General features: G+C 42.6%; 1 protein-coding gene across 5 annotated transcripts in view; it reads right to left on the bottom strand.

Annotated features, from left to right (window-relative positions):
* Positions 1 to 26,134, bottom strand: part of EPHA4 (EPH receptor A4) — a 178,025-nt gene that overhangs the window by 19,240 nt on the left and 132,651 nt on the right. For all 5 annotated transcript variants that reach the window (XM_083868397.1, XM_083868398.1, XM_083868399.1 and 2 more), the window contains 4 exons: positions 8,185 to 8,309; positions 6,867 to 7,026; positions 5,724 to 5,835; positions 566 to 624 (listed from right to left, as the gene is read on the bottom strand). In XM_083868397.1, the coding sequence (XP_083724523.1) occupies positions 566 to 624; positions 5,724 to 5,835; positions 6,867 to 7,026; positions 8,185 to 8,309 (456 nt within the window). The remainder of the gene's footprint in view (positions 1 to 565; positions 625 to 5,723; positions 5,836 to 6,866; positions 7,027 to 8,184; positions 8,310 to 26,134) is intronic.

Raw genomic sequence — 26,134 nt, 5'->3', positions numbered from 1 at the left:
TTCCCAATACTGATGTAAGGAATCACGCTTTTGCCAATTAATGAGCTTCACAATCACTGCCATCAATAGCACTGCCTGTCATGGACCTGTGAGACTAAACCACATCCCTTTTTTCTATGGGAACCAGGAAATTCTGAGCTCAGGTCCTGGGTTTGGTACATAGAAGTAGCAATAGGATTCAGTGCTGGAAAAAAGGCAGCAAAGTTCACATTCCTTTTCCTGCAGGAATGCCTCTGGCCCATTCAGAAACTGCTTTAGCAGAGTGTTGTGGAGGAAAATCCTGCCTAGAAGTCAAGTGGCTAAGAACAGGTGTCTTTCAATGGTAAGGAACGATGGAGAAAATCAATAAACCCTTCTGCTGTCTTGTACCCCCAAAACATTTTACCACATACTTCTATTTTCCCTGTTATTAGAGTAAACAAATTTCAAAGCAATATATTTGCAAGAAGGGAAACCAGAAACTGATTTGCCTCAAGAGGAATGCAATCCCTTATTTCCCAAGCACCAGAACATGAGCCATGTTTTACAACCCAAACCAAAACCCCCAAGCAGCAGGGCCTTTTACCTTGGTTCAAGTGTTTCTCCTCATCTGCCTCTTGCTTTGCCTTGCTGTACTTACTGCGCCTGTCAGAACAAAACACCAGCATGAGCTCAAAAATCAGGATCTCACTCTGAAACAAGCTCGGTCATCCTGACCTGCAGAGACTTGAGCTGCCACAGCCATGACACTGCACACAGCCAGGGCAGGAGGATCCTCACACTCCTCTACCTGTTATTAGCATCAGCAGAGCATCAAAGGAAACACAAACCTATTTGTATCTCAGCCTTTAAAGAAAGAAACATAAGTTCATACTTCGGCTACTTTTTCTTTAAACTTACTTTTGCAATTGAGGGGCCAAATTGCTTTTTAGCCCTACCACACAGGGATTTAAATACTACAACGGAGGTGTTTTGGTAGATTGACTTTCAAACATCATTAGCCAAACACCAATGTCAATACACTTATTTAACTGCAAATTTAAAACTGGAAACAAGTCTCTTAATACAGAAATCAGAATCTCAGCAGAAAAAAAAAAGAAAAACCACCAACCCTGACCATCAAAAAATAGGATTCCAAGGATTTTGCTTATTCTTTTAACCACTGCTTAATTGAAGGGGCTGAAGAACTCCTGATGGCAGAGTTCTTCTACCAACCCTCTGAGCTGGAGGCAATACCATAGCAGTGTGTTAATGCTATAGATTACTACTTCTACACCAACACCTGTGATACTGTAATCTAGTTATGTATTTAATTAGTTCGGCTTTCAGCTTCAATGGACAAGGAGCACTATGGAAAGCTAACACAAGAAGTTAGTCCATTAGGGAGGATATTTAGGAGTCTGCTCAGCCAAACGTGTAGGAATTTGAAGTTGCCCAGCATCCAGTGGTGTGTAGATGCAGAGAAATGATTTGGGCTTTTACCCATTCACCCTTGAATGTTCAGGATGAAGCACAGAACAGACACTGCTGAAGAGATGGGCTCACTGCTGCTTACTCTAAGTTTGCCTGTGCCTGAGGAATCCAAGTTTCCCAGTCAGAGCCAGGAGAGCTGACTGGCAAGAGGCTGGGCTGGAGAGAAGAGAGGAGGCAGAAATCGAGAACAGGAGGGGAGACTGACACTGCCAGCAATGTGCAGCTGCTGCCTGGAGTGGGGCAGGGGACACCAGGGTGAAACTGGGGAAATTAACAGGCTGAAATGGTGAATAAGGAGAAGAGGAAAATGGGAGCAGGTACAACAAAATCCTGTAAGATGCAAGTCAAAAGGGGTAAAAAAACTCAAAGATGACAGGAAGAAAGAACATAATTGAGAGCCTCACTTGCAGCAAACCTCCCTGAGTCTTACCATACCTCTCCTGTCAGCAAAACCCCTCTGCCCCTTAGCAAAAAGCATCTCACTTCCCACTCTGCACCTGCCCTGTGGGGAATGGCAGCTTCCCACTGCTGTCAGCTGGGAGGGCATCTCCCAGCCTTTGCAGTCCTTGTGCTGGGTCATACAACACACTGTGACAATAATAAAAAATATATAAATTAATTCTGAAATAGAAGAAAAAAATCCTGTTTGACATGTGAAAACAACCTGATCTTTGAACCAAGTGTCACAGCTCTCAACACTGACAGGACTTGTACTCAGACAGAAAAAGCAGGTACACATCCAACCATAGACCACTGGGAGCTTCTTTTCCTGACACAAGTAACGGAAACACAAGTGGCTCCAATCATGAGAGAAGCATTACTAAAACCCAAACTGGATCCAAACATCCATTTAAACAGTTTATTTGCCCCAGAACTTACAGCACTGGTATAACAGAGCTGACTGAAATAATGGGATGATGTTTTGCTCCCAGCTACTGAACTGAAGAAGAAAGAGGCAGCACAAATCTCACCCAAGGCCACAAAAGACCCAGCCAGCTAAAAGGACTGCAGAGATGGTTTCAGGTATTACACAACTTCTCTCAGAAGAAAGAGAGAAAGGGAAAAAGAAGATTCTGCATTTTAATCAGCATCCTTCAAATTAATTTTATTAATGTTCAGGCACAGATGGGAAATACAAAATGCAAACAGGCTTTGCATGAAAGCATTTTAAGTATGAAAAAAAAATTCTCTTTATCTTATTTTTAAAAAGTACAAGCACCCTCACAACAGATTAAAAAATAACCTTCCCCCACTAAAACTCAAAGACAGCAAAAATTGAAGGGAAACAAAAGGATTACTGTTCAAGCAATGTAATTGTAGCTTATTAAGTTTAAATAATACCTTCTAAACTAACTACCTACTTCCACCTCTCACCGTGTCACCTGTTGACCTCTTCTGCTTGGCTTTGGGCAGGACACTGCTGTGTGCCATTGTCCTGGAGAGCAGCCCTGGAGCCCCACGCCACGGGGCACAGGGGCTGGGGCTGCCTCTGGGGCAGCTCACCTGAGTGGCAGAAGGGAGCCTTTGTCACAGGCTGAATCCCCTAATTACAGGGATTTTGGCAGCGGTGATTAAGTAGCGGGCATTGAGGAAAAGAACACAGAGGCTTTCAGGAACTGCAGGGGTCAGAGACAGGCAGAGCTACAGGTGGGGCTGGTGATGAAGAGGAGTTAACAGCGGGAGGAATTAGCAGGCACTGAGGTGAAACAGCAGGACCTGGTTGCCATGCCCCTGCTCCCACCTCCTCCCTCCCACACACAGAGGGGCTGGAGGGGCTCAGGCACCGGGCTGGCAGAGCACCTGCTCCAACAACACCGGCAAAAGGTGGGCAAACGTGTCAGCAAAGGTAAGTCAATCTATTGGCTGGAAGAATTTCTGAGAGAAACCTACAGATGACCAGATGACTTGGTCAGACCATCTTACTCCACACAAGCCCTTTAAAAAGGTGTATCTCTCTGTTTTACACTTCCCCAAATCCTTTACAACTCACTTGGAGATGCTGCAATTTCCCTCAGCATTCCTTCAGAGCAGGGTTTGGGAACACCCACAGCATGTCCTGCCCATGCTCCATGGATGTCCCCATCCAAACCTCAGGAAGTTTAAATGAACATTAGGCAGATTGGTTCTGGTGTCACAGGACAGAGCCAAACAGCTTGAGCTGCCTCAAGGCAAAGTCCTTCGACTAATTCTGCTGTAAAGATGAATTCTGGGATTTGAACAGTGTCTTGAAAAAAGCATGAGGCCAAATTAGCAGTAATAACCCAGTGCTCAAAAGTAGGCACCCACAGCATATGCCCAGTTCCCACATTTGGCTCATGGATGCAGAGAGGCCGTGTCTGCAGGCCAAAGCACAGGTTTGATTGTACAAATATGACTTTTAGGTCATGGTTAGATTACAGAACCTTCTCACGGGAACTATCTGGACAAAAAAGCTTTTTCTCATCTGAAGTAATTTTGGAACAAAGTATAATTATTTTGCTATTAACTTCTGCTGGTGTAGGAAGATCGTGAAATATCCCCAAGGCCCACACCTCTAAATGACATTGTGATAGTGGTTAAAATCACTAGAGTAACAGTGAATGTTAAAGTAGATTCTGTTTATCGAGAACTACTTCCAGCTACTGAAGAGCTGTGTATTGAGGGCTATTAATTAGCAAGGCACCATGCATTAGTATGCACAGAGCAGTTTCACTGTCCTAGTATTTCATTCATCTTGCTCAGTCTTTCCCCCTCCATGGCCTCTCTGGGAGATACCAGTGCAGAGCCACGGGACATCCCCAAGCCCAAGGCCACCAGGATGCTTTTATCTCCACTGCCACCAGTGCCTGCACCAGGCTTTTGTGGCTGCTGCCCACCTGCTCTGTGGTGCCTTTGTGTGACTGCACACTCTGGGCAGAGATAAGTGAGCAGACAGCCCTGAGGAGACCTGTCTGAGCCCAGCAGGTCTGTCAGCACCTGGCTCCAGGCAGCCTCTCCTCTGACAGCTTTATGGCCGATCCTAACGAGAATCAATACGAGGGCAAGGGGTTGACAGTTCATTTTCTAAAGAGTGATCCATTGAGGGCCAATCACCAAGCTGTGTTTATCAGCCTTGGGAAGAGACATTTTTTTATAGGGAGAAGGGGAAGGAATCATCTCAAAGCAGCTCGACAGGCTCAATTCTCCAAGGTGGCGACTCATAATTAGAAATCCAATGTATCCAGCTATCAATCCTACCTTAAATAATAAAGTGATCGATAAAAGCGGAGAGGAGATTAAGTCATCAAGCTCAGTGATGCTATTTTCTGTTGCAATGGCTTTTAATAAACCTGTCTCTCCACACCACATTTTCATATGTTCTGCTTTTCTTTCCTCTTGCCAGCACGGAGGCTTTGAGTTGAACACCCACAGAAAGCGATCACAATGCATGTCTACTTTCCAGACATTACAGCCAGAGTCATTTAACTGCTCTCTAGGACAATTCAAAGAGAGCAAATGAAGAGGAGTTTGAGCACATTTACAGCTGATGCCATTAAACTGACCAACAAAATGTGCATCCCTCAGATCCCAGGCTTCAGATGCCATAATGATACAAGCAGTTTTATCTCAAAATTACACTGAAGCAAGATCATGCTGATCTTTTTAAATGATATTGAACACAAAGATGAAGACAGAAACACTCACACTGTGTTTCTGCTACACTGTCCTCCCACTCACAGGATTGTTTCTGATGCCTGGGTTGAATTTGGGAGAATTAAGATTATGGTGCTGCAGCGATGAAAAAACCATCTATCCAGTTCTGCTGTGTTACTGCATCTGATGCTGAATGACTGTGGCTTCCATTTTACAGTCAAATCCCCTCACACAGGAAGGACTAGTACAGACTCATAGACTAACACAAAAATCACCAGCATAGCAGTCTGATGGCTTAGTTAACAAAACGGCCGTTGTCTATTCTCTGTCTATCAGGAGTCAGTCCAAGAAAATCTACTGTACCCATACACATTAAACTTAACTTCAAATTACACTAACCACAAATCTCTAGCTGGCTTGCTTCTCAATGCCAGTTATTGGAATCAGCTTTGCATTTGAAGGGCAAATAGAGCTGGAACTATTGCCATTACATCACATGCTGCTTGGTACTAATGTCGAGAAGATCAAAGCTACACGGGAGAAGGCTTGTAATGCAAATGTACTGTTTATGATGCTAATCAAGAATTTAGCTTTGTTTGGAGGAGACAAAAAGCTCTCTGATGAAAGAGAGCGAGGGAGAGAGAAGCTTAAGTTCTTACCTCCTGCTGATGACAAAGGCTGCAATGAGAATGACCACAAGAACAACACTGCCAGCCACTGAAACAAGCAGCACTGTGGGATTGGTACCATCGCCAATGATGGGGGAAGGAACTGAAAACAGAAAAGGGAGCATTTGTATCAGACAACCTCAAAAAATCAACCTAGGTAGCACTCAACGAGCTTTCTGGCTTTCTGTGAAGGCAGTTTAGAGTAGCACTCAAATCTACTTTCAGGCCTTTATTATGTAGTCATTTGGCACAATTTTCCAACAGGGTGCTAAGGAGCTGAAGACACGATGTTTGATAATGATTTGGGGAACTTCACCAGGAACAAGGACTCTGCTGCTCAGAGGGTACAATGACTAATTTTTTTGCCTTTCTAGTTGCTTTCCACAGTTCTTTCCTCCTCCTCTTTCTCTCAGGGGAAGCCAGATGATCACTCCGCAACTGAAAGTAGGGGAGTAAGTAATTTTAAAATGTCTACTCTCCTCCTGATTGATTGTTTTCAGTTGTTAACACCCTGAATGATATTGTCACTAACTGGCATGACCTTAACTTGATTTAAGGAGACCTGCATGTCCAAAATAAAATAGGCTTGGTCACAGTGCCTTTCTGCCACTGAAAAACAAACATTTTGGGCGCTAAATCTGCATGTTTCCTTGAGCAAAGTGAAAAGCCCTACTGACAACACAGTTTGAACATTCTTGTCTTTATATAACTGCCTAAGGAAATGTGCAAATATGGGAGCTGATGTAGGACACCTCACTGATCTATGTCAATAGCTTGTAAAGGGGACTAACAGGGCTCTATTCTCCTTGAAATAAGATATTGCAGAAACGTGCAAATGTCTACTTTTACAGAAAACAAAATATCTCAAGCATCAATGGCCTCCAAGTGTTTATGGGGTGCCTATTTCCTTATGCCACAGTGAAGTACTGTCATTGCTAGAATCCACAATACAGCAAATATCCAAATAGATGCCTGGGGTCAGCTTCATGGCATCCCTGACAGCCACGAGGCCATGGATGAGCAGAGCAGACACACCACAGCCCAAACACCCAACGAGAAACTCCCGGCACACAGCCCGGTCCTGCCTGCACTCTCTGCTCCAGGAGGCAGCAGCACTCCCTGGGAATGCCATACCTGTGTTGGTGGTGAACTCGAAGGGCCCACTGAAGTCCCCGTAGCCCGCTGCAGTCCTGGCCCGCACGTGGAACACGTAGGAGGTCAGGGGGTTGAGGCCCTTGATGTCGGTGTTGCGGGAGGCCGTTTTCACGATGCGATAGCTGCGCTCGTTCTGGTCCTGCAACACCACAGCACGGCATGAGGGAGGGAAAACACACCCTGAACCCTGAGCCTGGAACCCCACTGCCTCGCCAAGACTGTGAGTAACAGCAAAGGAATCCTCAAAACACATCCCCAGGGCTCCTGCTGCTGGCCTTGCTCAATCCCCCTGGCGCTGCGTGCTGCACGGGGCTCTGAGCGAGCCAAAAAAGGAGGATGAGGCAGTAGGTATGATGCTCATATATCACTGATTATTTAAGAAGTCACACAATGAAAACCTTTGGAAAGCAGCCAAGCATTCAAATAGGAACCTCTTGATGAACAAGCACATTTTGCTCACATGCTGGCACTTTCTTTTTCTTCCTACCAGCCAGAAGCCATATAAAAAATGATAAAAATATTTTAAAAAAGAAAAGACTTGGAAAAACGTCTTCCGAAGAGTCCATTATTAAAAACTGTTCTATTTTTGGCTGGAAAATCTATCAGAAAATGTAATAATCTAGCTTCCCTGCAAATCAGATGCCTTTTTTTTTGTATGTGAAAAGAAAGTAAGTGATTTTTTTATAAAAAAAATTTGAAGTGTGCATGTGAGAGACAGTGCACACAAGCAAGAACAGGTAATTGTTCATTTCTGCAGAGAGCCTTCAAAGAAAATAGCTCTTTTCATAATTCCCTACTTGAGAAGTTATTTGAAGGAATAAAATCTCCCTCTAACTTGGAAAGTATGAAGAATCTAATTTTCTCTCCTTATTCTCTATTAAAAGCCAGCCAGTCCACACTATCACTCTAAGCAGAAGCTGTCAGCAAACAGATCTCATTATTATGACTCTGTTATATACTTCATTATTATACCTCTGTCTATGAAGTAAAGCTAATGTCTCACTTCTGCCCAACATTATTGACTCTCATTAAAGATGTGATTGCTATAAAAGCTCAGTTTCTAGGTAGATAAGAAATAACAAAATAAACTCATACTATACAGTGGGAACAGCCTATGAGTCTTACCCTTTCAAGCAGCCATTCAAGTGCATGAAATCCTTAATTGGATTTTATTAAACTGAATCTATTTGGTTTCAAATGATAGAATCCTATCGGGAAATAAACCACAGTGGAATGAAGCAAAAAAGCTCTGCCCAAGCCCAAAAGGAACTCATTCTTGTTCATTTTTGAGCAGTACCTTTTCATAGTATTTGACTTCATACTCCAGGATGACTCCATTTGGCCTGTCAGGTTCCAGCCAAGCCAAGGCAACGCTGTGCCTTGTTATCTCCTTAGCCTGGATCAATGCGATCGGAGACGGAGCTGCCAGAAGAAAAAAATAACGTTATAAGCAATAATTTAGTTTTAATGAGGAACATGTATTTTTAATTGTAACTTTCACAACATGAGCACTTTCAGAAGCTGTGTTTTTCTTAGGGGGTGGGGGTGAGGGGAAATTAGAAGCATTAAAGATTTTTCTTGTTTTCTCTACCAAAATTACATTTAACCATCTCTAAGAAAGATTGGATTTGGATGCTGGACAGTACTAGATAGGTGGGTTTTGAAGTAACAACACAATTGTTTAAACACTGCAATGTTCATTATGACCAGGTAAAAAACCTTCATAAACAGATCATGGTACTAAAAGGATCTCTTATTTTTGTCCACTGTAATTTTGGCCCACAGTCATTCTCTTCTTCCATCTCCTAAAATTATCTGATGTTATTCCATTAGCTATTTACTTTAAAGGAACCATGAAGTTCCTGAGGTTTCAATCGGGTTTTCTCTAAAGCTGAGAAAATATGGCCACTGAATTAAGTAAGACCAGAGTAAATCCAAATACAGATGAATTTGGGCCCTCCCATTAAAACCAAGAAACTTGTATTTCAAGAGTCTGATCCAATTTGTGCCTCATAACTTGCTCTGCTTATGCTCAAATCTGTGATCAGACCCTGGAAAATGGTCACGGGCCAGATTCTGGCTTTGGTGGCTCCTTCCCAGCCAAAAGATACCAGAGACTGGCCCACTGTGTGCCAAAATGGCATCTCCTGACCCTGTCCCATGTGGCCCTGCACTGATGTCATGAATAGAAAGAGCAGGATTGCACCACCAAGGCTAAGGGCTGCAGCATTTTTGGAAAAACTCTACCTAGCAACAAGCTAAACTCCAAGACCTTTTACACTGTATCTGTGTCAGTAATAAAGGCTGCAGTGAAGAAGATAATGGAAAACATCTCTTTGTGCACAGTGCAGTGTCTAAAGAGCCCCTGCTAATGCTGAAGTTCAGGTTTCTGACTGGCTGGAGGACAATGCCTCCTTCCTTTGCCTGTGATAGCAGCAGATTCATGGCTGCACAGGGGAACGGGTTTTCTGAAGATTTATGAACCCGGCTGCCCCTTTCTTGCTGTTGTGTTGCTGTGTGGTCACATCTCCAGCCAGCTGTTATCAAGCTCTTTTGATGCTGACAATAGCTGGTATAAATGGCGGAGTCTCCAGGGATAAAAAGGGACATTCATGAAATTTTTAATCTTATCTAACAAAGCTGTCCTGTAAAACCAGAGATTAGAGGTCTTCCTAAATTGAATATATTTCTTCTTTTGTCCCCTGATGCTGTAGCTGCTCTTTTTTCCCCCCATTTCCCTTTCTTTTTGTTTCTTTTTCTACCTTTAACTTTGGGATGACGCTCCATGAAAATGTTATAAAGTTTAAAGTACCCTTGAAACAGATATCCTTGAAAACTACCAAGAAAGGCAAATAAATAAAACAGTCACTATAAATGAAAGGAAAATTGAATGTTGAAAGCCTCAAACCTACTTGACCATATCAGACAGTTCTGATGGAAGTGAAAATAACCAGTAGATGCTGCAGTCACAAAAGGGTGTCTCCTCTTGATGTGAAACCATCAGGGAGCTGCTTCCCGATTTACTATTTGACAGTTTGGCATCTCTGTTAGAAATGCCTCCAAAACCTTTATCTCTTTTTTCCTTGTCTGTCTCTCACAGGCAAAGGCAAATATTGAATGACAGAGGAGACTATAAACACAGCCAACAGGGAGGATCCAGGTGTGATCCATCAAATTATATCTGTGGCATGACTGCAAACCTGCTTAATAACCTCACATTTCCTCAAGAGAGAATCAAACCTTTTTTTAATTCCCCCCTGCAATAAGAATACTGCTCAGCTAATAAATTAGGAATCGGATTTGTTACCCTAAAACACACACGCACACGCCATTACTGATAAACCAAGCGGAGAGAAATCTGCTTAGTTAATCGCTGCCTCATGCAGGGCAGACAAGCAATTCTTTTTACTGAGAATCCATCACTTATGCTGGTCTGACCTCAAGAACTGTAGAGAGAAAGTTCACTTTCTTTCTTTTATCCTCTCTTTAACCTCCTTGGTTTCCCATTTCATTTCAGCAGGCATCTATATTGGAATTTAGTGAGTCCTTCAATATTGGGCTGGTAAGTGCTGTATGAAAACACATTTCTTCTCTGTTGTAAAATGGCTATTTGCAGAGAAGAATTTATATTAACTAAGCCTTCTTGTGAAAGACTCTCAGCTTTATATAGCTTAACAAGTGCTCTCTCACACCTCCCAAAAATGGACAGCTGATCTTAGGCACTACACCATACTGGAATGAGCAACATGCTCCTGGCCTCCAGGACACAAAAAGGATTTGTACATCAATTCCTTCTTACTCCTTACATTTTCAAAGTTCAAAGTTACTCCTTACACTTTCAAGAATGGCCCTATTTTTTCCTTCCTCCCCTTTATATGCAAATTCATCCTCCTTAACTTTCAGTATCTTCTTTTGTCCTGGATTCTGCAGATGAGGCATTTGTTCCTGGCTTTGTTTTGACTGCACATCCGGCCTCTCCATATGCTGTACAGAAACCCTAAGAGTGACATCCCTGCAGTACAGACCTACAACAGTCTGTGCAATAGGATGGTGAGCTGAAACTCTGAAGACCTTGAGGAACTGGACCAAGTACCCACAGAGTACTACAGTTAAGCCACTACATGGGATACTGAGGATTTCAGTTACCAATTCCCTTCTATTTCTGCAAGTAGCCCTATAAATCAGGTTTATTTTTTCCCCTTGTTTTTCAAGATCCACCATCTGACCTGAAAGACTGGACTCCTTAGAAGAACAACAGTTTCTCCTTGCACATATATTATGAAAAGGCCTAAGAGTCTGCTCAATATTGTCCAGGACATCAGCACTGCCAGCTCAACATGGCATTCCAGGCAGCAGCCACAGCCTTCTAAGTGAGCTTGTGCAAAATATTTACATTCTTTGTTCTTCTGCCTTTTGCCTTTAAATTGCCTCTTAGGGATGATGTGAAGATAAACATGTAACAGGTTGGAGAATGATGCTTTGATCACAAGCAGAATAAAAGACAGACTATTCTATTCTCTGTGCGTGGGCTAGCTGTTCATTAGATGCACACATTCCTACATAAAACACATTGAGGACAGCTTGACCAAAAAGAGTAAGGTACAGAATTAAGATGCTCATAGCAAGATCCCATGAAACTTACAGAAGGGAGAGGGAGATCTCTTTTTCTTTCACTTTGTGCACTTTCTTCCACCCTGCTCTCTCCTTGTGTTTGGAAAGGAGCAGTAAGCAATGAGTTGTTTCTCAATCATCAGTGCTTACAAACAGCAAGCTCTTTGCCACACGTGCACAGACTGCACATACCAAGCACCAATTCTACCAGAACAGCCCATTTCACAGAATGAGGTATTTTGGTGTCTAAAAAGGGGTCTCCCCTTGAACAAAAGCACCAAGTGTAACTTTCCTGAGTTCAAAGCCCAGCAGTTCCTCTGCCTTAAAAACCCCACTCCCTACTGATGTGAATGTTGCAATTTTCTTTCATCTACTTCCTCAATAACCTGCCATTAAACACCTACTAGTAGTTTTATTACCTCAGTTCTGAGCTTGAGGCCTACAGAGAGAGAAAGAGCACAGATGTACTACAAAAACTTCACCCAAATGCCATAAAGCCATGTCCCAAGGCTAGTGAGTGCTGAATTGTAGCAGTTTTGAGGCACTTTAAAGGATGGCAGAGGCAGAGTGTCAGTTTTGCATTACTGGTTCAAATTAGAAGAGGTGGGGGGGAATGGAAAGAGGAAAAAAAACAGGAAATAAATAGATGCAATAAAGTCTCTGGCATGTAGGCATTCATGAATGAAAACAGCTCTTTATAAAACTACAGCACATGAGTACTCAGATATCAAAGATACACAATGCCCAGTGTTTTATTGAAGATGCCTTCTTACCCACAGCAGGGTTTACTTTCCACTCCCCATGATTTGAATTTAAATGGATCATGTTTACTCAAGGGGTCTTTCACTGACTGAAAAATATACCCACAGTTTGTACATTATCTCAGCTAAATTCAAATAACATATTTAAATTTAATTACTTGAAGCTTAGGGGTTTTCATGCTTTCCTTTATTCCCTCAATTGTACACAACACTTATTTGTTCTTATCAATGGCTATGTGCTTTGTCAAGCATCAAAATTAAATGCTTGAAAGCACTAATGATGTTACTGTGATTAAGGGTTTTTACCTTCCAGGGTAGATACTAAAAGCCTGCTCCATTATTAATTACTTAAAAAAACAAAAAAGATTTCTGAGAATCTAACACTGAAGAAAAGTCCTCTTAGAAATCAACACAAGAAAAGAAAAGGTCTTCCATTAAAAATTTTTCTCTGGATTAGGACACAACATATTTAAAGGAACCTGGCACATTTCAGGTTTTCTCTTTGAGTATTTACCTTGTAACACTGTGGGCGTTTACATGAGATTTTGTAAATTATATTAGCAAATAATCTCACAGCAGGAAAAGGATATTCAACACAAAGAACTAAATATGGTTTCAATAATTTCTAAAGGCCCATGCTCTGGGCCAGATTCTGATCACTTTATTCATGTAAGAGGGCATCTTAACTGACTAGCTGTCACACTGACTTCAAACTGAGGGAAGGGAGAAACGTCCAACCCTCTCTAGTTACATATATCAGAAGAAATTAAAAAGACGGCAGTTCTCTCTCACAGAATCACAGAATTGTTAGGGTTGGAAGGGACCTCTGGAGATCATCCAGTCCAATCCCCTGCCAAGGCAGGGTCACCTGGGCAGGTTACATAGAAATTAATCCAAATGGGTTTGGAATGTCTCCAGAAGGGGAGACGCCATGACCTCCCTGGGCACTGTTCCAGTGCTGCTCTTCCTAATCCTGAGGAACTTCTTATGTTTATGTTTATGGCCATTGCTCCTTGTCCCAACACTGGGAATCTTTGAAAAGAGCCTGACACCATCCTCGTGGCACCCCTTTGAGATATTTGTATGTATTAATGGGATCTCCTCAGCCTTCTGTTCTCCAGGCTGAACCAGCTCCCACAGTCTCTCCTCATAAGAGGGATGCTCCAGACCCCTCATCATCTTTGTGGCACCCACTGGACTCTCTCCAGTTGCTCCTCTTCATTTCTGTACTGAGGAGCCCAGAACTGGACGCAGCACTCCAGATGTGGCCTCACCAGGACCAGAAAACATTCTAGCATGACCACAGTTCCAAACATATGCAAAACATATGTACAAGCCATGTATGTCCATCAGGATAAGCACAGGAAAGGCTCCTGCACACGTGTGAGGCGATGTGCACTCCCAGATTAGATGTCTGTGCACGTTTGAAGAGCCAAGCTGGAGTCTGGCATTCCCATTCCTCACTGTCAGCACGACAGCTACGCCTTCTCCGAGAGACCTGCCAGAGTCTGTGGGCTGCCTGAGCACTTTAAAAACTAACCACATGCATATTTGGGGCTTTTTTCATTATTCCCTCTGCAAAAGTGGAGCAAACATTTGTGCTAGTGATGATTGGACCATGTTAAGACTTGGACAAGGATCTAGAGGCCTGATTGCTCAACCAAGCCACTGGAAGCTTCCCAAGACATTCCCGAGTCCTCCGTCTTCCCACCGTCTGCCTCTCCTTCCCCCAGGAATGACGACTGGCCAGGAACACCTCCCAGCCTCGAGAGTGAGACATGCCAACATTCAGGCCAGCATTTTCACACTTTTAGCCTTTAAAGCAAAGGCTTTAAATCTCTGCCTGTGGAGTAAAGAGCCCAAGGTTCTGCACCCACAGGTGACAATCCTGGCGGTGAGAAGCAGAGTGACAGCTGAGCTTGGCCTCTTGCTCCCAGCCCCTTTAACCAGCCCCAGTGCTGCTGAACTGAATTTGCCTCCTCGTTGCTAGAAATCACACTGCTGAGGGAAAGCACCAGCTTGGCCACAGGATATTCTCACAGGACACCTTCATTCCAAAATAACAGACACAAGGGATCTTCCCTTGCTTTCCAAGCTCTGCAACCCAGCCACAGAGCTCTGGGAAAAACAAGTGACAGGCTCTCAAACCTGGGGACCAGCTCACATCAGTTGTTTGTAATGACGTGTTCATAAAGAAAGGGGCTAGAAAATGAGATTTTAAAGACTGTTAACACAGTATTATTATGTTTTAAACATTTCCTCTGTTTTAAAGTTTTCGGTTTTTTTGCCTCTCCCAAAAGAACCTGTGCTGCAAATCTTGCCAAACCACAAAAGCTGGCTCTGACTTGCATGAAATCAAAAGCTTGAAGGAAAACCCAGGCTCTCAGCAGCAACAAATAGTAGTAGTGGAGGATTACTAGAGTGCTGTACTTTTACCACCAAAGTCCAGCTTAATTTCTTGGCTTGCAGTGTCTGCTGAGGATCCACAAAGAGCCTGTGTATTTTCTGGGCTGCAAATCCACTTCTGTGTCACTTTTAGCACAGACCACTTCAACATATCAGAACCACTCCAATTTAGATCAAAACTATTATAGGAACTGAGATGTGACCACAGTTCCCTGTGGTTTATATCAGAAATGAAGGGAGGATGAAGAAGATTTTGCATGCCTGGGAGATGGTTTGCCCTGGTGATCAAAGAGGGCCAGCTCTTGACAGCAATACATTTTCAGGTACTGACTCCTCCAATTTTGAAGGCCAAATAATGATGTCAGCTTATGCAATGCAGGTCTGGAATTACTCCAAAGATCTGAATCTGCAACCTACAATCCCAAAGATTGCCTTAAACCAAAAGATTATAGAATCTACATAGCATTTAGCAAGAGATTTGTATTACAACTCAAGCATGGGGTCTGTTTCGTCTGAAAAGTGCTTGTTTTCTTTCTGCTAGCTTGCTAAGAAATCCTGTTGGCATGTTCTGACAAGGATAACTTAATAGTTGCCAACAGAAACATGGCAGAATACCGTGTATTTCCTGTATGTACAAATGCCAGTTTAAAACAAACAGGAAAACAAGCCTTTCAAATGGAAAGCAATTTATAAAAATCCATCTGAACATCACAACCACTTAAAGACCTCAGCACCGAAACATTTCTAAATGCTGGAATGATTAACATGGAAGGGTGAACATACTTTTAGCTGGGAGTTGCTCTAGACACTCTAGAGCTATAAGTAATTCGTTAAGATGGGGAATTAGTCAGCAGCTGTCTGACCTGAGCAGGTTTGGAGCCATTGGTCACAAAGCAGGTCACGCTGCAGTTACTCTTCCCTCTACTTGAGCTTGGAATCTGACCCAGTATAAACAACAATAAATTCTGTAGCCTAAAGAAGCCAACACTGATGCTCCACTGCATTATATTAGCTTGAGAGAAGCAGAAAAATGGGCCAGGCAGTCCAGACAAAGAGAGACTGCTGTGGGCCAGAGCTGTCACACTTAGAGGCAGGACCCCAGGACCTGAATTTGGGTGGGATAGTTGTGGGAAGGATGTGCTGTAATCATCCTCTTACTTCTCAGATGCTGCTCCAAGCAAACATAGACCAGCAGAAACCCCTGATGCTGTGACACAATGTATAGCACCCCTGAGGACAGCGGCTCTGGGGGAGCTGAAAGGAGGAATTAGAGACCATAACCCCTAGTTATTAAAGGGGACAATAATGTTGGAAATGGAGCATTCCTCAACAGTTCAAAATTAGCAGTCTGCAGCAAAATGCCCCATTTAGCATCTTTCCCTCAGGGCAACTCTGCCTCAGCCACACAGCCTGCTGTTCCTCCCAGGTAGCCAGAAGTAGCCACCAGAGTTAATTCCCTCCCAGAAATAGCCTTTCTTTCACCCTTGCACTGCTGCACAGGAGGAGGGTCTGCTGAGCTGCCTTTTCTAAAACAACTCCACACCCCCCAGCCCCTTCCACCAGGAAATCAAAACTACCCTTAAAGAAACACCAGTTACCCTCAAATGAGACCCCTACCCTTACTCTCTAAAGCCCCTCCTCAAGCCAAACAACCATCCAGCTACTCCTCCTTCATTTTGCCATCCTCCTGCCCACAGTTAAGACGTGTTTGCACACACATCATGAGTCAACACACAAAAAGGGAAGAGCTGTTCTTAAATTTCAAAGAACCAATGAAATAACTTACTGCATCTGTGCCCTGCAAACCACTTTTTGTGTGCAGCCTTCAAACCTCTTACAACAGTGTTTCAATAATCCATAAAACAAGATAAAAAACATTGACCCTGCTGTTGGAATAGCCCAAAGGGGCAACCCTTTGTCTCACCGGGAATAGGACAGCTCTCACCTCACGCCCCACGTCTGTATTAACAGAAAGCCTCATTTCTGGTCCCTGGTCCTTTCTTATACTTACCACCAAGTCACCTGAGCACGTGGTTACCCCAATAGTTACGACATAACTAATCCATTATGGGGCAAATGTGTGATTTGGCACCCAAGGCAACACATCTCCCAGTGCTGCTCTCCTTGGTTCTCACACAGTTATCTTTTATTTACTTGAAACATGGATGTCTAGATGATGTATTTATATGTGCTAAATAATGTCCTCAGTCACCTTCCTTCAACATTAAGAATATTAGATTTCGTATAAAGTGCTGCTTAAAAGCCTTTTTAAAATCCAGACAAACAGAAGCCTCTGCCCTATTTGCCACTTACTTAGATGCCTTGAAAACACTGAACTATCTTCTAAACAAAATAAATAAATAAATGGCATGACTCATTCTGCTAAAGCAACATTTGCTATTTTAATAAATAGATTTGGCCACATTGCCTCATCCCTGCTTCTGAAGTGCTTCAGTAATAGCAGAGACTTAGACTTTGCCATTTGAGTTTCTCAGATCAATCATCTAAAGTCAGAAATGGCAAGATTCTTGGGGGAAGAAAAAGTAATAAAATTATAAACATTTTACTTCCACTGTGATCCACAGCTCCAGCAGCAAGTGCAGCCTGGGTCTCAACCATGCCCTCCTGAGCCTGCAGCACCCAACAGAACCCAAACCCAGGACTCATTCAAATAAAAATCACAGTTCCCATCTTAACACTTGAGAGTACAAATTGTTTCAAAGCCACCAAAGATAAGGAACTTCAGCCATATTTAGTTTCAGCTCCATCACACAGAAGAGGCTGGTGCAGAAGGTTTGCATTTACGTATTTACATTTCAGCTGAAGAAGCTATAAATTTTAATCACAGCTGATATGCAGAGCACTCAGTTGGAACTCTGGTGAAGCACCTTCTGTACAAAGGTGAGATGGATCTGACATGATGCCATCTCTGTCTCTGTCTGTGCTGTTGAGAAATGCTTGAAGACTGAACCAAGGTTTGGGTTTTCTGGGCCCAGGTTAGTAGCATTTTATGAAGGACACTGCACTGACAGCATGCTGCAAGACACTCTGCCATAACCCTCCATCAAAGTATCTCTTCTCCAGGAATGAAGATGCTCTGTGTTTTTGGGAAGTACCACAGAGAATCCAGACTGCAGCACACTTAACTCACACTTGGAGTTCTCCCACCAGGTCCTTTCACTGGAATTGAATTAAACCCCCTTTCCTTTACCCACAACGGGCAGATTTGTTCAGGAAATTAAAAATCATTAATAGACCCGATGAGAGAGAAGAAATGCTGCACACAGTGCTGCTGCAAAAAGCAAAATTACCTATGTTTGCTATTCATTAAAAAAAAAAAAAGTGATGAGGTACAAACTGGGGAAGAGTCCTAAGCTTCCTGAAACACATAAACCTTAAAATTAAAATCTTAGTTCATGATGTCAGGAGCCAATTACATCATAGGTGGCACATAATTAAACTTATAAAGGGGTTTCATTATTTTGGTTTTATGCTGGATACTGAAAACCAGTGCATTATTTGTTTTAAAATTGTGTCAATTGGAAAAACCCCAAGTGGAATCAGCAATTAAATATTAAAGGTGACGGCCTCAGCCTAAAGCACTCCAAAGAATAATTGGTTTCCTGTGCAATGCAAGTGCTATTACAAAGTCTGAAGAATTTCAATCCTAAAGACAAATAAATAAAAATTAAAAAAAAAAAAATTAACCTTGCGAGGTTATGAGGACGTTGACCTGTACAAAGACCAGCCAGATTTATGTCCTGGAAGAGTCCTGAGCTACAATCTGGGCCTTTTATTATAAAAGCCCATGAAAACAATAATTTGTGCAACAGCCAAACAGGCTGGTCTGTATTCTGAGTTTGGACCTTCGTTTCCAGTCCCATATTCCAGCAGACAGGTGACACTGAGAGGAGCCCATCCCAGCTCCTGAGGTGATTTCTCCAGCCTTTTCTCCCCACTGCTGCCAGGGCTCCTAAGGGACTGAGACCTGCACAGGATATGGACTAAAAGCTTCAATCATCTTCCTTCAAAACCTGCAACTCAAAAATCATTTCTTCTTGCAACAGCACACAAAGCATTTTTCAATGTTATTTCTCTCCGCCCTGAAAGCTTCACTGTTTCTGTTTTAGTTCATTTTTGTCATCAAGGTCCAAATATTTTATCATCTTCTCATTTAATCCAGGTGAAGCTAGTACCATCCATTTAAGGATCATTCAGACCAAAAATAAGCTAGGGAAGTCCTGTGCTACAGAGCCCTTCTAACTTGCAACAAATATGAATAAAAACATTCTCTGGTTAAAGCAAAATGCCACTTGTGCAAGCAGTGCTGAGAAGTCTCTTTTTGAGCCAATCCACCCTTTTCACATCATTTTTTCCCAGTCCTTCCACAATTGCAGCTTTAACTTTCAGCACAGGCAGCAGTGAAAAGCAAGAGGCTCTTGCAAAGGCACCACTGGGTCTGCACCCCCTGTCTGGAGAGTGCCACAGGGAGCCCACAAATCCCTGCAGCTCCTCCAGGACTCCCCTTGGCTGCCCCATCCCTGAGTGCCCAGGGAGCTTGAAAAACATGGGATTTAACACTCAGCCACTTACACATTCCAGTCACTTTCTGCCTTATTTATGTGCATGCACAATATCCTGATAAACTATAAGGGAGGCTGTGGCTACTCCATCTGCATTCCCTTTTATGCTGGAAAGATAAATTGGGACTGATTCAGAGGACAGATTTAAAGAACGCAGTCTGTTACCGAGACAAGCGCAATCTTCCCAGGGAGCCCTTGTAGCGGGTTGTCTCCAGATCATGCCTTGATTTGTTTGCTAAAATAAATGGGACAGCACACAAAACTCAATTCATATACTAGACACCTCTTCCAGCCCACTATACTTTCCTATTTTGCTTAGTCAAAACTGTCTTGTTCTATTATCTCTCGATAAAACCACTTAACGGCAACGTGGAAAATTAAAAATAATAAAAAAAGCTAATTAAAAATTTCAGTGCTTTCCTTTTAGCCTTTGGTAATCTATGGAATTGGAAGACATTTATATCCAAAGCACATTACAGTTTAAGGGTTTTTCTGACTGTAATAATCCATGGATACTTTCAATGGATTTTAATGCAGACAAAACCAAAGATATTTTATGGAGCAGTAGAAGAATTTAATAAAAAAATCAGAATCAGTCAATCGTCTTTTTAAGACTAGGTGATAGAATTCAATAGCAGGGATAAAAGTCCTAATAAACTCTGCAGGAACAGTTCAGAAGGCTGAGACAAAAGCTATAATTTCCTTTTAAATTAACAGTAGGATTTTTCCATAAGGGATGGTTTGAAATACAAATGGCCACAGGAATAAAATAAAAATGCTTGAGCTTCTTACATCTCTTTCGACTGCATTTAAAAAAGTAAATACAAAACCATGGTCAACTTTTGTTATCACCAGTTTCCAAACCACAACTTTCAGAGACCCTGAATCCATTTTCAGAGTGCAGTCAAAGTTCTGGGGCTCTGGTTCTTGAATTTAGTAATGAAGGCAGATTACCTTAATCTAAGGAGACGCCATGAAATCCTTCAAGTGGATGCAGAGAGAGGCTACGCATTTGCCCACTTTGTTTGGGAGGGGAAACCCACTGGAGCCCTGCCACAATAATAAAGCACTCCCTGCACACCAGTTCACATGTGGGGCTAAATCTGAAGTGACATTTCTCAATGAAAGAAGCGGTATTCACTCGTGTGCTTAGCATTTTGATGTCCACCAGAACCTGGCAAACATGATTACAGGGAGGCAGCAGGCATGCCACAGCTCTATTTAGCCCTCACGGTTTAGCACAATGCTATGCAACATATAAATAAAATATAACGGGCTGCCCTGGGATGGCATTCTGGGAGTGGGATTTCATGCATATGGATGGACTTGACACACATTTCGCAAGGACGGAATATCTGAACCAGAATGGGCTGCTTCACTCACCCTTTGGGGTCAGCTCAGCATCCTGCCCTCAAAAACTATGAGCCAATGCAGAAACTTTTGGGCTTCAGGGACTAGTGATGTTTATTTGTGCTACTCTGCATGGCATTTTAATTAGTAACTGTGTGGATTTTAAAACTGTGAATGGACACACAGGGGCAGTTTTGCAGCCTAGCTTTTGTGTTTCTACTCTCTCAAAAAAATCCTGTTTGAGGACATCAGCAGGGGGTTAATGGAAGCTTTGATAAAGTCCTCCGAAGCCTTTTATTGTCGCTGAACTACCGACTGGACTCTGCTGTCTCTCTGGCTGCTTTCCAATTTATTTAGTCAGCTGCAAAAACAACCAGAGAATTTAGAAGCCCATCTAAACCTCTAGTAGCCACAAACATTGTTGGGCAAATTCTCCTTCCACATGAAAATATTTTCGTGCCAGTTGTTTAAGGGAAGGGCTCACACTGATGGTCAAGCTCCATGAATGAGAAATGTCAGTGTGCTGCCAGGGAAAGTGAGCACACAGTTAAATAGTCCAGGGCAAATAAAAGCTGCAGGACCGCATCTCCATCTCTGTCAGTTTGGTAACTATTCATCTGTACCAACATCACTGAGACCAGAATTCTGTGCCTCCCTGAAGTAAATTTATACAACTTAAATATGATCAGTGCTACCCAATGCTGAAATTAAGAATCTCTTTCCTAGGAGGACGTGTAACTAACCCCCATTTTCCATAGCAAACCATGAGATCTTTTAAAAAATGTGACCAAACTTTTATTTAAATGCTGCAATTACATTTTGGCTCTATCTGACATGCAGCTTGTCTAAGCTGTTCACTGAACCCTGAAGCTGGTTTATTTACTAAGGATCTTTAGAAAGCACTTTTTTTTCCTTCCGACCAAGACTTGTATCCCCCACCTTGAATACAAATTCATGGAAATGGGTGGTGCAGACAGCTTTGCCAGAAAGCAGGCAGTTGTTATTTTAATTATTATTTCTTTGTGGAATGCTGCAGTTACCTTAAAATAATAATTTAATCCTTCTCAACAATAGTTTTCCCAGTTTTGTTTTTAAGATGGGAGCACGTATGCCTATAACTACATATTTATTACAGACCATCAGTTAAAGCCTCTGCTAGAACACGGAGTTGTTAAGAAGAAACTCCCACTTGCATCTGCCAGCTTGGAGAAGCTCCTTTACTCAGACACAAACTCACACACGTAATTAAACGTGCAGCAGAAGAAACCCAAGGCAGTCAACACATGACATCTTCAAGTCTCTGAGAAATCTCATGTTCAGTGTTGAAATTTGCCTATTCAAAACTATTCCCCTCTGTTCAGTTCCACACAATTCCCAAATTTCTAGTGCTAGGATCATGTTTCTTTCTGGATCTCCCACTGCATTAATATTTGAAAGATCTGTGGTTTCCCAAAATACACCATTTGGTTTGCTTCAGAAATCCTCACAGTAACTCCTTTCAATGTAAATCCTAGATGTCCAAAACCAAAACACAAGTCCCTTTGAAAAGCAAAGCAGAGGAAGAAAAGGCAGGTGGCGGTCCTGCACATCCTGGCAGGCCACCTCACTGATCAGGGCAGGTGAAACCCAACAGCAGTGGGCAGCTTGTCCAAACCCTCCTGCTTGAACAAGTGTGTGCAGGGGGGATCACTGCTTGTGCCTAGCAGAAAAATGTGAAGCCTCAGAAACCCCACTCATTTTGACTCAAAATGAGAAAGTTGCATATCATTACCCTGGAATTCTGCAAGATGCTGTAAGAAATCACTCAGAGTGTCACGCTCATGGATCACCCCTTTTCCAAGTCCTTGCTTACTAGTTTTGATTTTCTTTCCTACTGAATTCAGGCTTGACACAGCTCCATTTGGAGAATAAGGAGACTGCTGCTTTATCATCCTTAGTACAAACACCTTAAAGCAAAGTAAGAACATCCCTTTGCAACTCCCCTTTCCCATTACCCTGACATTTCACAGAAAAAAGAATGCAGCCACTAGCATCACACACACTTCCCATGCTCTGGACAGCTGGCATGCATCCAGATGTTTGCCAAGAGATTATTTTAAATCAGGCTTGTTGGGAACTGGGTGGCCAGGGTGCTGTGGCTGTTTATACACACCCAGCTACGTGCATGACTTTCCTCACGGGTTTGTGTGCCTGAAAAAGGACTCCTGGAACAGGCTATTTGTATCCTTTGGCTGCAAGGAACAAGTAACTGGAAAGGGTGGGACTGTGCTGGTAGCAAGTACTTAGAATAAAAATAAAAAATAAATTGACTCTTGGATGTCTGTGAAGGCTACAGCCAGACCAGCTGTGCCCAGCATCTGGAGTGCCACTCTCTCCTCTGCCTGGGCAGAGACATGAACTCGTTCACCCTCCTGCACCTCTCCCACGCTGGGCCATCCAGCTGGATGTCACCTCAACACTCTCCAAAGACTTCTGAGGAGCAGCCTTGCCCAGCACCTTAATCCTTCCTCCCAAAACCCCAGCAGCAGCGCCCCCTCCCCACATCACCCAGGGAACACAGCAGGGCAGGGCTGAGCCCACTGCCTTGGAAGGGGAGCTGACACACACCAGCATCCCACAGCCTCACCAGGGAAGGGGGATGCCAGCACAGAAAATGACTTATTTTGCCAGCTTACACTATTTCATAAGGTCTGTTAAACTATGACACAAGTGCATGATGAATTCTGTCTTCACATTCACACAGCTCCTTTGCTGGCTGTGAGATGAAGTCTTCCTGGGGGTTATACAGCCCTTCAAAAATTATGTTTCAACACAACAATAAACAGCTCTTCACTAGGACTGCATTAAAAAGAAAGAACATTTTTTTTGCAAGAGCTGAGCATAAAACTAGCAGTCCGAATGACTACAGACCTTGCAATTTTTAAAATCAAGATTAACTTCTTCCAGCACCTCCCTATCAATAAGAATCTTAATATGTACATAAATATCACCACACACAAAATCAAAAAATGTTATGTTCACTCTCAGCAAACAGAAATGATTTACTATTACTTATACTGAAACCAGGATTACACACAAAGAACATGAGGGAGCTTTGAGAATCAGATGGATCGATCAACCTTCAGAGTAACTGTTAATTTTATTTTCCAGCAGTAGTTTAAGGGTGTTCATGCAGTCACCCAAAGAAAGCTCTGTGACTGAAATCTACTTAAAAATGTCTTTTGATGTTTCACTACAGAGCAAATCTTTATAGGTAAGTCATAAATATCCAGGAAAATAGAACATTAAAAAGAAAATACTAAAATTCTTAGCTTTCCTGGCCTTGGCATGCATTGCTTTTGATCTGCCTGAGCAACTATTATTTTTTTGACACGAGGAGTGCACACTGACCAAGGGCAATGTATGTCCATGAATTTTTACTGACTGCAAATGTAGCTCAGCACAGGCTAAACCACACTGGCATAATGTAAGACCTTATATGCATTTTCTGTGCTGTTCTGTACAACACGTGAGGAATGCTAATCAGCATTTGAAAGGAAACATGGGCTTTCAAAGAAGACCCACCAAAATGCAAAATGGGAATATATATTCCCCTACCAAAACGTCCAGTAGAACTTATGAGTCATAACTCCCACTTCTTTCCCCCCTACCCTTGCCATTTCTGACTTAAAATATCATCATCCTCAAAGGATTGGGATCTTTCACGTTTAGGGTTTGTTTTTTTTTTTCCTTTTAGTAGAGGAATTAAGAACGCAAATTACAAACAAACCTAAAGGCTAAATAAAACTGAGTAACAGCTGACATTTCCCTTCCCTGCACTGGAAGTCAGTATTTTGGGCTCACCACAACTGCAGCCTGTCCCAGAAGAATATTCAATTCACATGGATCTTCTCAGGGGAGCTGAAATCCTGTGGCACTGTGACCCATTTTAGCTCCTGCCTGGAAAGGGACCCTGAAGCCATGCAGGGCCCTGAGTGTCAGTGTGGGACCAGGGGTACACAGAGGAGAGGGGGAAGGACTGCAGCACCAGCCTGCTCGCCCAGGGATGGGGCAGCTCTGGGACGGTGAACACACAGCTGCACAGGCACAGACAGAGGGGCTGGGCAGAGGAGTGATAACAGCAGGAGGAATAACCTGGACAGAGAGGGCAAGAAATGCTCAAAAATATAATTTCTTGATCCTGAACACAGGCAGCTTGAAAATATCCAAGGTGAGGCAAGGGGAAAAGAAGTAAGTTTATTTATTTCTACTGTATTTTCATGGCAATTGGCACATCCCGCATTCATCTAGTTCTGCCAGTCGATTTAAGGAAACCCAGAGCCCAAGGTAACCTAACAAGGTAACACATCACCAGGCAATTTCAGATGTATTTCTGATACTCAGAAATATCAGCTGCTTTAACTCCAACAAGCAAAGGAGCAAGCGGGACACCCATCCCTCATAAAATGCAAACAAAGGGAGCCGAGCAAGCAGGATAGTAAGTTTGGATTTTAAATCTTATTTAAGCCTCTGTCCCCCCCACCACTCCCCTGCCTTACAACTGCCTTTAGCATCATTGCAAAAACCACCTCCCCGTGGCACTGCCCACTCGGACAGGCACACAGAGACTGAGCAGGGTACCTGCCTCCCAGGCTGGAAACCCAAACAGCTCAGCTGTTTAATCCTTAATAAAAATATAAACTGTTCAGCGCCTCTTCAAAAAAAAAAAAAAAACACACAAGCTTCCTGCATGCTGCGAACAAGATCTCTTTATTGAGAGCTTTACTTTTAATTTTGAACAGCTTCGCAGCATTATCCTTAGCACAAAAAAACCCCACAGCCAACAAGCCCAGAGTCCTTAGCACAAAAAAACCCCACAGCCAACAAGCCCAGAGATTTCTGAGCTACTCCGGCAACAGCCTGATGGAGTTCCTCATTGAAATTAGCTTCTCCTAGCAGCATCACATGAGAATTGCTGGACTGCATCTCTTCCACAAATTATTTGACAATTTTTTAAAGCCCAAGAGCCATCACTGCTGGTGGTGAGACCCCCACTATCAACACTCGGAGTATTCATTGTGCTAAGGACACTGGCTCCAAGTTTCAGCAGCTCAGGGTTCCATGCTTGCTTTTTCTATTTTTTTTTTAATCTCATATGGGAAAAGATAATGGCTCCCAGCTTAAAAAAAAAAAAAATATATATATATATATACTAAACATGTAAATATGCAGAACAATGAGCTGAATTAATTCAAAATTCTTACAATGTCACAACACTGAAGTATTTCACTAGGAGATAGAAATTTTTACTTGCTTCAAAGCCTGAAATTCAGCTTTTTTTTTTTTTCCCCTTTTTTTTTTTTTTTTTTTTTTTTTTTGGAAAAAAAAAGCAAACTATAAAAACCAATACCTTTTCCAAAAAGCAGAAAAAATACTTTTTCAAAAGATTTTTGATTCTGCTTTGAATGGCAAATCTTATTTTCATTTAAACACTTTTCTATAGTATTGGAAACTGAAAAGAGTTTCTAAATGAAGAGTGGAAAATAAACTGCCTCAT

This window comes from Zosterops lateralis (assembly GCF_965231275.1).
Source record: "Zosterops lateralis genome assembly, chromosome: 10".
NCBI lineage: Eukaryota > Metazoa > Chordata > Aves > Passeriformes > Zosteropidae > Zosterops > Zosterops lateralis.
Note: the sequence above shows the minus strand (reverse complement) of the source record. Positions and strands in the feature narration are given on the sequence as shown.